Source organism: Cetorhinus maximus, chromosome 24 (genome assembly GCF_964194155.1).
Source record: "Cetorhinus maximus chromosome 24, sCetMax3.hap1.1, whole genome shotgun sequence".
NCBI classification, from domain to species: domain Eukaryota; kingdom Metazoa; phylum Chordata; class Chondrichthyes; order Lamniformes; family Cetorhinidae; genus Cetorhinus; species Cetorhinus maximus.
The window spans coordinates 826,874-840,531 of record NC_135902.1 but is presented as its reverse complement, the minus strand read 5'-3'; the positions used below and the strand labels follow the sequence as shown (position 1 = coordinate 840,531).

The 13,658-nt window shown below is 45.9% G+C and overlaps 1 protein-coding gene across 4 annotated transcripts in view; it reads right to left on the bottom strand.

Moving 5' to 3' along the window:
• llgl2 (LLGL scribble cell polarity complex component 2) overlaps positions 1-13,658 on the bottom strand; it is a 144,400-nt gene that overhangs the window by 80,714 nt on the left and 50,028 nt on the right. For all 4 annotated transcript variants that reach the window (XM_078570640.1, XM_078570639.1, XM_078570642.1 and 1 more), the window contains 2 exons: positions 10,562-10,683; positions 8,982-9,079 (listed from right to left, as the gene is read on the bottom strand). In XM_078570640.1, coding sequence (XP_078426766.1) covers positions 8,982-9,079; positions 10,562-10,636 — 173 coding nt within the window. In that variant the 5' untranslated portion in view covers positions 10,637-10,683. The remainder of the gene's footprint in view (positions 1-8,981; positions 9,080-10,561; positions 10,684-13,658) is intronic.

Genomic DNA, 13,658 nt, shown 5'->3' with positions numbered 1-13,658 from the left:
AAAACTTATTGCTGGGATTATTTAAATTGGGACAATAACTCTTCAGGGAAGAAAACAGACACCTTCTACATGAAAACATATTGATCACAGGCAATAAAAAGGAACTCAAATTCTGACCATGACACTGCCAAGGTGGATAACCTCACACTTCCCCATAATATACCTTATCTACTACCTTGTTGCTCACTCACTTAATCAGTCAATCTATTTGCCTTTGCAGCCTATGTGTCCTCCTCACAGCTTACATTCCCACCTAACTTTGTATCAGCAGCAAATCTGACTGGCATACACCTGGTCGCTTCATCCAAGTCATTTGACCTGCACTGGAGTGTTACTTTGGGTGCATTTAAGTGCTTAAATTGGAGTTTGGTGAGTGAGGGAGTTCAGTAAAGAGGGGAAGGAGATGCAGCTTTTTCTACCTCTTACTTTGCTACAGCAGAAGAAGCTGTTGAATGTCATAGGAGCCCATAAAGCAGCAGAGAGAGAAAGCTGGGGGTTTACAGATAAAATCTAAAAGTGGCACCACAGGATTCCCATAAGTTGATTGGTTGGTAAGTATAGGCTTTTCTGGACTCGGCAGAGAGGTGGCGACTGGTGAGTGACAGGTGAGTTATTATACCTTACTGCAGTAAACACTTTATATAAAGTTTAAGGTATGTCAGTGCAGCTCAGCCATGTGGAATATGGATCCTGCGCAATGTGTGAAGTTGTACAAGCACAAAGTGCCCTCGATGATGACATCTGCAGGAGGGTCACCAGCTCTGGGTTGCGGAACTCAAGAGCCAGCTGGAGTCACTGTGGTGCATGTGCAAGGCTGAGGATTATGTGGATAGGCATGTTTAGAGAGGTGGTCACACTGCAGCCAGAGTATCTAAGAGATACAGGCAGGTACTCAGGAATCCTGAGGCTATACCACGCTTTTAACCTCTTTTCCCTATGGATAATGGTGAGCGAGATGGTTCTTCAGAGGCAAGAGCCAAGTGGCACCACGGGTGGCTCAGCTGCACAGGAGGGGGCGAGGAAGAGCAGAAGTGCTATAGTAGTCGGGGATTGCATTAGTTAGGGGAGCAGGCAGGTGTTTCTGCGGCTGTAGGCACGACTCTAGGATGGTCGGTTGCCTCTCTGGTGCCAGGGTTAAAGATGTCACGGATCAGCTGCAGGGCATTGTTTTGGGGGAAGATGAACAGCCAGAAGTCGTGGTCTACATTGGGCCAATGACACTGGCAGGAAAAGGGACGAATTCCTGAAAGCAGATTTTAGGGAGTTAGGAAGGGAGTTAAAAAGCAGGACCTCGAGAGCAGTAATCTCAGGATTACTCCTAGTGCCATGTGCTAGTGAGTTAAGAATACAAAGGTTGAGCAGTTCAACACGTGGCTGGAGAAACGGGGTAGGGAGGGACGACTTTATATTTCTGAGGCACTGGGACCGGTTCTGAGGCAGGTGGGGCGTGTACAGGAAGGATGGGTTACACCTTAACAGGACTGGCACTAATGTCCTTGCAGGGAGGCTTGCAAGTGCAGTTGGGGAGGGTCTAAATTAGATTGGCAGGGGTATGGGAACCAATGGGGAAATTCAGAGTGAAGAGGAGAAAAACTGGCAGTGGGAAGTAGAGAAGTACATATCAGAGTGTAGTATCAAGGTAAATAGAATACTTGGAGAGTTTGATAGAATTAGAATAGGTTATGGTAAGTCATTAGATGGGGTCAGAAAAAGGGGGAAGATAAAAAGCCTAAATCAGGTTTAATGTGCATGTATGTGAATGCATGGCATGTGGTTAATAAGGTTGGTGAACTGCAGGCAAAGGTTGACAAATGGAATTATGATATTATTGCTATAACAGATACCTGGTTATTTTGGTTTTGCTTCTTAGACTGTTTCTGGTCAAGAATTCAATACACTAAAGAAATTCACCAAAACTGCCCCACCAGCATTTGTTGTCCAGGACCTGACTCCTCCAGAATGTAAGCAAATGGCCAAAGGCAGCGGACAGTTTACACTCCAACATGTCAGATAGGGATAAGCAGAGAGCACTGAGTGTAGGTGGTGAGGCTTCGCTTCAGCACTACTCCCACAGCACAAGCACACACTCGAAGACTTTGTGCATCTTCTTACTGGTTTCGGTCAAGGGGAAAAACAAAAAGACTCTGCATCTACTCCCCTGCGACTTAGAAGACTCAGTGGTAAAGTTCCTGCGCTTGGAGTAATGTACAGCTTTAAAAATAAATTGTACAAGTTATTTTGCTGTTGTTACATAGAAACATAAAAAATAGGAGCAAGAGGAAGTCATTCAGCCCGTCGAGCCTGCTCTGCCATTCAATAGGGTCATGGCTGATCCTCTATCTCAACACCATACTCCCACTCATTCCCCATACCCCTTGACGCCTCCCCACTACTGTTGATGGAAGATGACAACCAACACATCCACTATTTCCATGGCCACCTCCCTTAGTACCTTGGGATGTAGATTATCAAGCCTTGGGGATTTATCAGCTTTCAGTTCCATTAATTTCTCCAGCACTTTTTTTTTTAGTAATAGTTCCCTAGTATTTCTGGGAAGTTATCTGTGTCTTCCTCCATGAAGACAGAACTAAAGCAGTTGTTTAATTGCTCTGCCATTTACTTGTTCTCTATTATAAATTCTCCCATTTTGGAATGTAAGGAACCTACATTTGTCTTCACTAATGTTCCTTGTAAGTTTACTCTAATATTCTATTATTTCCCTCTTAATCAATCTCTTGGTCCTCCTTTGCTAAATTCTAAACTGTTCCCAATCCTCAGGCTTGCTACTTCTACTGCAACTTTATATGACTCCTCTTTGGATCTAATACTATCCTTAATTTCTTTTGTTAGCCATTTTCCTGTTGTGTTTTTTGTACCAGAAAGGAATATATAAAACTGCTGCAATGCATACATTCATTTCTTAAGTATTAGCAATCACCTATCCACCGTCATGCCTTTTAATGAAGTACCCAATCTATCTAAGCCAACTTACGCCTCATACCTTTGTAGCTTCCTTCGTTTAGATTTAGGACCCTAGTTTCAGATTTGACTACTTCACCTTCCATCCTAATGATGAATTCTGTCATGTTATGATCACTGTTCCCTAAAGGACCCTGCACAACAAGTTTATTAATTAACCCCTTCTAATTAACACAATACCAAATCTAGGATAGCCTGTTACCTAGTTGGTTCCTCAACATGCTGATCTAAAGAACCATCTCGTACACGCTCCAGGAATTCAACCACCACAGTATTATTGCTACTTTAGTTTACCAGTATATATGTAGATTAAAGTCACCCATGATTACTGTAGTACCCTTGTTACATGCATCTCTAATTTTCTGTTAAATGGTGTCCCCTGCCCTACCACAATGTTTGGAGTGTTACAAAAATATAATCATTTTCATATTTTTCAGGTTTGTTGTAAAGTAGGTTTATGGGGGTGAGTATAGTTGGTTCTGTGATTTAATTACATTTGGAGTCAGGTGGACTGCAAGCTTGGAATTATCAACAGAAGCTAGGTGTAGAAATGTGTTTGAAATGCTGAGTAAACATGGATGCTGTTTTAGCATGTAAGGAGTGATGGGAATTTGCATTTTTAGATAAGTGAAGGGATTGTTTGGATTTGAAAGGGATGTTAGTTTGTTTGCAACTAGCCAAATAAGCAAGGCTAAGGTGTGTTAATATTTCCCAAAGATTACTGGCAATATTGGCAAAATGAAAGTTTTTACATTATGGGAAAGGTACCATTCCAAAGAAATATGGAACAATAGAATTTACATATTAAAGAGAGTGAAACATATATAAAAGGAGAATGAAAGGCTATGTGAGGGGAGGGCCATGTAAGATCTAACAGGAGCATGTAAAACAGCCTTCAAGAAGCCTCTAGCCATTTGTGCATAAGTCTGTTACGTCCAGTTACAGAAGTTGAAGATGGCCATTTGGAATTCCATTGTCAAGTGGATACTGTGTTAACTTGGTTTTGTTTTAAATCAAAAATCTATTTTGGACTGTTGCCTTAAAGGGGGTGTGTAACTGGGAGTCAGGTTAATTAGAAATTTTAAGAGTTGTTATAATATTAAGTAATTGTAATCTCATGGGTGTGTTGGAAACATTTTATTTTGTTAATAAATATTTCAATTTACCTACCTAATCCCATTTACCGGGACTTGGCCCATAGTTCTGAATGTTATGGCATGCCAAGTGCTCATCCGGGTTCTTTTATAAAGGGTGTGAGGCAACCCGCCTCCACCACCCTCCCAGGCAGTGCATTCCAGACCGTCACCACCCTCTGGGTAAAAATGTTTTTCCTTACATCCCCCCTAAACCTCCTGCCCCTCACCTTGAACTTATGTCCCCTCGTGACTGACCCTTCAACTAAGGGGAACAGATGCTCCCTATCCACCCTGTCCATGCCCCTCATAATCTTGTACACCTCGATCAGGTTGCCCCTCAGTCGTCTCTGCTCCAACAAAAACAACCCAAGTCTATCCAGCCTCTCTTCATAACTTAATCGTTTCATCCCAGGCAACATCCTGATGAATCTCCTCTGCACCCCCTCCAGTGCAATCACATCCTTCCTACAATGTGGCGACCAGAACTGCACATACTACTCCAGCTGTGGCCTCACCAAGGTTCTATACAACTCCAACATGACCTCCCTACTTTTGTAACCTATGCCTCGGTTGATAAAGGCAAGTGTTCCATATGCCTTTTTCACCACCCCACTAACATGCCCCTCTGCCTTCAGGGATCTATTGACATACACGCCAAGGTCCCTTTGTCCCTCAGAACTTCCTAGTGTCGTGCTGTTCATTGAATACTTCCTTGTCAAATTACTCCTTCCAAAGTGTATCATCTCACACTTTTCAGGGTTAAATTCCACCTGCCACATATCTGCCCATTTGACCATCCCGTCTATATCTTCCTGTAGCCCAAGACACTCAACGTCACTGTTAACCACCTGGCCAAACTTTGTGCCATCTGCAAACTTACTAATCCTACCCCCCACATAGTCATCTATGTTGTTTATATAAATGACGAATAATAGGGGACCCAGCACAGATCCCTGTGGTACGCCACTGGACACTGGCTTCCAATCACTAAAGCAGCCTTCTGTCATCACCCTCTGTCTCCTACAACTAAGTCAATTTTGAATCCACCTTATCAAATTACCCTGTATCCCATGTGCATTTGCCTTCTTTATAAGTCTCCCATGTGGGACCTTGTCAAAGGTTTTGCTGAAATCCATATCGACTACATCAACTGCACTACCCTCATCTACACACCTGGTCACCTCCTCAAAAAATTCAATCAAATTTGTTAGGCATGACCTCCCTCTGACAAAGCCATGCTGACTATCCTTGATGAAACCTTGCCTCTCGAGGTTGGGGATAGATTCTCTCCTTCAGAATTTTCTCCAATAGTTTCCCAAACACTGACGTGAGACTCACTGGCCTGTAGTCCCCTGGCTTATCTCTACAACCCTTCTTAAATAGCGGAGACACATTAGCTGTTCTCCAGTCCTCTGGTACCTCCCCCGTGGCCAGAGAAGAATTAAAAATTTGGGTCAGAGCCCCTGCGATCTCCTCCCTTAGCAGTCTGGGACACAAATCATCTGGGCCTGGAGATTTGTCCACTTTTAAGCCTGCCAACACCTCCAAAACCTTGTCACTCCCTATATCAATTTGCTCAAGAACCTCGCAGTCTCTCTCCCCGAGTTCCATACCTTCATCCTCATTCTCTTGGGTGAAGACGGATGTCTTTCCTAAATATCGAGTATATTTGGATATTCAGTTCGCAACCTTGGTCACACTGCAGCCATGTCTCCGTAATAGCAATCATATCATATCCATTTACATCCATTAGCACTGCTAATTAATCTGCCTTATTGCGAATGCTCCATGCATTTAGACACGGTGCCTTTAGTATTGCCTTCACTGTACATAGTTCAGCTCTCACAGTAGCATCGAGATGGAGAGTGACCATCAGAAGCAGCTTTAATATTTTTGGGGTTTCAAGAAAGCCGTGCTCAAGTGGACACCTGTGGCCACTGTGCTCTGTTCTTCCCTGTTACATTTATCATTACCTATTGGGTCAAACCGAAATAACCCCATGCTTATCGGTGACCTCTTGAAGTCCAGGGCCTGCCGGAGTGAGACTCAGCTCCTTTACGTATATTATGTCATTACGAACGTACAAAATAGGAGAACCAGGCCATTCAGCCCTTCTAGCCTAATCTTCCATTCAATAAGGTCATGGCTGATTGGTTTGTGTTTTGAATTTCATATTCCCATCTACCCGATAACCTCTGATTCCCTCACCGAACACGAATCTCTCTCTCTGCCTTAAAAATATTCAAATACCCCACCTCCACTGCCTTCTGAGGCAGTATCCCAAAGTCGCACAACCCTCTTAAAAAAAAAAATTCTCCTCATCGTTATCCTAAAAGGGTGACCCCTAATTTTAAAACAGTGCCCCCTAGTTCTGGACTCACCCACAAGAGGAAACATCCTTTCCACGTCCATATTGTCAATACAGTTTTTCTAACATTTTCCTCTTAAGACAACCTGCTCATTCCAGCAATCAATCTAGGAAACCTCCTTTGAACCGCCTCCAACTCATTTACATCCTTCCTTAAATAAGGAGACCAAAACTGTACACAGCATTCGAGATGCAGTCTCACCAATGCCCTTTATAACTGAAGCATAACATCCTTACTTTCATGTTCAATTCCTTTCGTAATAAAGGACAGCACTCCATTAACTTTCTTAATTACTTGCTGTAATTGAATATTAATTTTTTGTGACTCGTACACTGGAACATCTAGATCCCTCTGCACTTTGGAATCCTGCAGCCGTCCTCCATTTAAGTAATACTCTGCTTTTTTATTCTTCCTGCCAAAGTGAACAATTTCACATTTCCCTACATTATACTCCATCTGCTAGATTTTTGCCCACTCATTTAACCTATCCAAATCCATCTGCAACCTCCTGTCCTCTTCACAACATATTTTCCTACCTATCTTGGTGTCATCTGCAAGTTTAGCTACAATGACTTCACCCCCCTCATGTAAATCATGGAGATAAATTGTAAAAAGTTGAGGCCCCAGCACAGACCCCTGCAGGACTCCGCTCGTCACATCCTGCCAATCAGAAAAAGATTAATTTATGCATACTCTGTTTTCTGCCAGCCAGTTAATCTTCTATCCATATACACCATGAGCTTTTATTTTTCACAATAACTTTTGATGTGGCACCTTATCAAATGCCTTCTGCAAATCCAAGTACAATATGTCTACAGGCTCCCCTTTATCCACAGCGCATGTTACTCCTTCAAAAAAACTCCAATAAATTGGTTAAACATGATTTCTCTTTCACAAAACCATGCTGACTCTTCCCGATTGCCTTGAGTTTCTCGAAGTGCCCAGCTATAACCTCCTTAATGATCGATTCAAACACTTTCCACAAGGCTGACGTCAAGCTAACTAGCCTGAGGTTTCCCGATTCCTGCCTCCCTCCCTGCTTGAATAGAGGGATTATATTTACTACTTTCCAGTCTGATTGAATCCTTCCAGAATCCAGGGAATTTTGGAAAATTAACACCAATGCATCTACTACCTTATTGGCCACCTCTTTTAGGACCCCAGGATGAAATCCATCTGGACCCGGGGACTGGTCAGCCCGCAGCTACGTCAGTTTACTCAGTACCACTTCCCTAGTGATTGTAATTTCACCAAGTTCCCATCTCCCCTCCACCTCCTGATTTACAGCTGTTGCTGGAATGTTTTTGTGTCCTCTACAGTGAAGACAGAAGCAAAATGTTTGTTCATTTCATCAGCCATTTCCTAATTATCTATTAACCCCTCCATTCTCTCTCTCTCTAGAGAGCCAACACTCATTTTCCCTACTCTTTTCCTGTTTAAATACCTGTAGAACCTCTTGCTATCAGTTTTTACATTTCTAGCTAGCTTCCTCTCATACTCGAATTTCTTCCTCCAGATTAACCATTTAGTCATTCTCCGTTGTTTATATTCTGACCAATCATCTGACCTGCCACTCATCTTTACGTAGTATATGCTTTTTCCCTCAAGTCTGATGCTTCCCCTAACTTCTTCAGTTAACCACAGATGGTGGGCCCTCCCTTTAGAAATGTTCTTTATAGTAAGAATATACTTAGAGTATTCTGAAATATCCCATTAAATGTCTTCCGCTGCTTCTCTATTGATCTATCCCCTAGCCTAGTACCCCAGTTAACTTCGCCTAGTTCAGCTTTCATACTCACATAGTTGCCCTCAAGTTTAAAATACTAGTCTTAGACCCACTTTTCTCCCTTTCACGCTAGATGTAAAATTCAATTATATTGTGGTTGCTGCTACCTAGGGGTGCTTTTACCCTGTGGTCATTAATTAATCCTGTCACATTGCACAATATCTAGGCCAGTATAACCTCGGTTTGTTTTCAGAACATGCTGCTCTAAGAAACTATCCCGAAAGCATTCTATGAACTCCTCATCCAGGCTGCCAATCTGATTTTTTCCAGCTTATATGTAGATTAAAGTCCTCATGATTATTGCTGTCCCATCATCACAAGCACCCAATATTTCTTCTTGTAAACTTGGTCCTACATTGTGGTTACTGTTAGGGGGCCTGTAGACCACTCCCACTAGTGGTTTTCTCCCTCTACTATTCCTCATCTCCACCCAAACAGATTCTACATCCTGATCTCCTGAACCAAGGTCATCTCTAACTATTGCACCAATGCCATTCATAACAGGTGAAGGACTCAGTCTGGTAACAGCCCAAGATCACTGGAGAAATTAATTGAAGCAATTGGAGTTGAAGGTTCAGCAGCTCTTCCCAAATTACAATGGTGGGGATAGAACCTCCAACTACAATCGCCACACAGCAAGCGACCTTTACCTGCAGCTGAGGTCAATGAAAGCCAAAAGCACACGTTTTTGAATTGCACATGAAAAGATACATCTTGAAGGCTCCCGATCGGCTTCCAATGGCCATGAGCTGAAGACTCGGTGAGTAAGCCAGAGCACTGGGCTGATGCGGAAATCCATGCTCCACAGTCTATTGGAGGGCAAGAAAAAACACTTTGTGATAACATACACAGCAAGGATGGATTTTTCTTTAATTAATTTATATCAAGGCACCCTAGCAAAATTGGAGTCAGAGGGTGAAAACTCTCTGCTGGTTGGAGTCATATCTAGCACAAAAGGAAGATGGTTGTGGTTGGAAGCCAACCATCTCAATTTCAGGACATCAATGCAGGAGTTCCTCAGGGTAGTATCCTCGGCCCAACCACCTTCAGCTGCTTCATCAATGACCTTCCTTTCACCATAAGGTGGGGATGTTCGCTGATGATTGCACAATGTTCAGCACCATTCGCGACTCCTCAGATACTGAAGCAGTCCATGTCCAAATGCAGCAAGACCTGGACAATATCCAGGCTTGGACTGAAAAGTGGCAAGTAACATTTGTGCCACACAAGTGCCAGGCAATAACCATCCCAAACAAGAGAGAATCCAACCATCGCCCCTTTACATTCAATGGATTTACCTTCGCTGAATCCTCCACTATCAACATCCTGGGGGATACCACTGACCAGAAACTGAACTGGACTCGCCATATAAATACTGTGGTTACAAGAGCAAGTCAGAGGCTAGGAAGTAACTCAACTCCTGACTCCTCAAAGCCTGTCCACCATCTACAAGGCACAAGTCAGGAGTGTGATGGAATACTCTCCACTTGCCTGGATGAGTCCAGCTCCAACGCCACCATTCAGGACAAAGCAGCCTGCTTGATTGGCACCACATCCACAAACATTCACTCCCTCCACCAACACACAGTAGCAGCTTGTGTACCATCTACAAGATGCACTACAGGAACTCACCAAGGCTCCTTCGACAGTACCTTCCACACCCGTGACCATGACCATCTAGAAGGACAAGGGCAGCAAACATGGGAACACCACCACCTGCAAGTGCCCCTCCAAGCCACTCACCATCCTGACTTGGAAATATATCACCATTCCTTCACTGTTGCTGGGTCAAAATCCTGGAACTTCCTCCCTAACAGCACTGTGGGTGTAGCTCCACCACAGGGACTGCAGCAGTTCAAGGCAGCAGCTCACCACCACCTTCTCAAGGGCGCCAGTGAAGCCCACATGCCATAAATGAATAAAAAAACGGTTCCTAAAGGATTCCATGGCATTGTCTGAAGAGCAGCAAGTGCTCCTGGTGTCTTGATCAACATTCATCTCTCAACCAGCAGCAAAACAGATAATCTTTCATCCCACTGCTGTTCCTGGGGTTTTGCTGTCCACAAGTAGGCTGTTTCATTTCCCCATCTATTGACACCCACTACAATGTGTACATAGGACAACAGAACTGGGCCTAGCTCTGCTATTTCCTACAGAATTACAGCCTGCTAACAGGCTAGGCTCACATGAAGAATAGTGAGTTAGGCAGGGTACCAGCAAACTGTCAGAATCAACAGAACTGGGCCCAGCAATCTGACTTCATTCAGGAAGAGGAGGAGGAGCTGACTGACCTTGTTAAACTGGAACAGGTCCTGTTTAATGCGCTCTCGGTGTAGTTCGTGTCCATGTCTTCGGAATCTCTTCATTGTTCCAAGTTAGTGGAGCTTCAGCACAACTGTCAATTGTTCAGTTCCTGCAAGAAAAAAATGATATGGATGGTTAGTTCCCAGTCAGGAATGCCCCTCCCTCTACTTCTGTGTCCCTGGTGACAGGTACTCTCAAATGTACCAAACCCTGCCCAGACAGCAGATCATCCAACAACACATGCTCTTTGTAAAGCTCAGGCTACTGAGGTGACATCATTCCCAGCTGGCTGGTACCCAGAGTCAGCAATAATTAACCCAACTCAATGTTAACATAAGCACATTTCAAACACAGCGCTTCTAATACAGCACTCCGACCACTCTCGGCTCAGTGTGACATCTAACGTACAATACAATTCATTATCAACATTTCCTCAATTACCAATCTGTTTTTCTAGATTGTTATTTCCCTCTCTGACCCCTCCTCTCCTGAAGGTGCTGAAGCTGGGTGGGGCTCTGGGTCCAGATTCACTGGCTACTGACCCAAAGACTATTTTTAAAATGTTAACCTCAACCACATGTAGCCGCTGTGAGGAGGGGGCCCTGGCCTGTGTGGCTCAGCCACAACCAGTGGCACTTCAGAAATACTCAGGATTGTACAGAGAGGTATCTGGATTCCCCCAACTCTACCAAATTGCTGCTCTCCTTTCTGGCAGACCCTGTTCTTTCTGGGGTTTAGCTCCATATAGAACAGTTGCCTCCCAGTAGATAATCCAAACAATTTTTCTTCAAATAGCTCTAACCGAAAGGTATGAGCAGGACCCTGTGCGATCTGGGCATCAAGTCCAGCACAAATTCATTCGCATTCAATAACTGCACACACCCACTTTCCAGCAATGTCACTAACAGGATGAGGAGTGAGAATCCAGATTTCCTTCCCATACCAACCAGGGACAAGGCCTGTTGTAGGATCCATTCCCTATCCCAAATGACAATGGCTCATTCAATCCAGGAAGCGAGCATGGAACTTTACTGTCCTATGTTAGGCAACAGCACACGGTCTTAATCTGAGCAGACACACAACAAGAGCCCTTTCAAATCCCAAACACCAAGCAAATACATTGCAACAAAACGACCCAGAAAATAAAGCATTTAGGAAGGGAGGGGAGTATAGCAGAATTTACAGGAAACAGATTAAGACACACACAGACCTCCACCAACCCCGAGCGAGACACACACACACCTCCACCAACCCCCGAATGAGACAGACACACACACACCTCCACCAACCCCGAGCGAGACACACACACACACACACACACACCTCCACCAACCCCAGAACGAGACAGACACACACACACACCTCCACCAACCCCCGAGCGAGAGACAAACAAACACACACACCTCCACCAACCCCCGAGCGAGACAGACACACACACCTCCACCAACCCCCGAGCAAGACACACACACACACACAGCTCCACCAACCCCCGAGCGAGACACACAAACACACACACACCTCCACCAACCCCCGAGCGAGACACACAAACACACACACACCTCCACCAACCCCCGAGCAAGACACACACACACACACACACACACACACACACACACAGCTCCACCAACCCCCGAGCGAGACACACAAACACACACACACCTCCACCAACCCCCGAGCAAGACACACAATCACACACACACACACCTCCACCAACCCCCGAGCAAGACACACACACACAGCTCCACCAACCCCCGAGCGAGACACACACACACACCTCCACCAGACCCCGAGCGAGACACACACACACACACCTCCACCAACCCCCGAGCGAGACACACACACACACCTCCACCAACCCCCGAGCGAGACACACACACACACACACACACACACACACACACACACACCTCCACCAACCCCCGAGCGAGACACAAACACACACACACACACACACCTCCACCAACCCCCGAGCGAGACACAAACACACACACACACACCTCCACCAACCCCTGAGCGAGACACACACACACACACCCTCCACCAACCCCCGAGCGAGACACACACACACACACACACACACACACACACACCTCCACCAACCCCCGAGCGAGACACACACACACACCCTCCACCAACCCCCGAGCGAGACAGACACACACACACACCACCAACAACCCCCGAGCGAGACACACACACACACACACACACACCCTTCACCAACCCCCGAGCTAAGAGACACACACACACACACACACACACACCCTCCACCAACCCCCGAGCGAGACACACACCTCCACCAACCTCCGAGCGAGACACACACACACACCCTCCATCAACCCCCGAGCGAGACACACACACACATCCCCTCCACCAACCCCCGAGCGAGACAGACACACACACACACCCTCCACCAACCCCCGAGCGAGACACACACACACACACACACACACACACACACACCCTCCACCAACCCCCGAGTGAGACACACACACACACACACCCTCCACCAACCCCCGAGCGAGACACACACACACACACACACACACCTCCACCAACCCCCGAGCGAGACACACACACACACCCCTCCACCAACCCCCGAGCGAGATAGACACACACACACACCCTCCACCAACCCCCGAGCGAGACACACACACACACACACACACACACACACACACCCTCCACCAACCCCCGAGTGAGACACACACACACACACACACACACCCTCCACCAACACCCGAGCGAGACACACACACACACACACACACCTCCACCAACCCCCGAGCGACACACACACACACACACCTCCACCAACCCCCGAGCGAGACACACACACACACACACCCCCTCCACCAACCCCCGAGCGAGACATACACACACACACACACAAACACACACCTCCACCAACCCCCGAGCGAGACACACACACACCTCCACCAACCCCCGAGCGAGACACACACACACACACACACACACCTCCACCAACCCCCGAGCGAGACACACACACACACACACACACACCTCCACCAACCCCCGAGCGAGACACACACACACACACACACACCTCCACCAACCCCCGAGCGA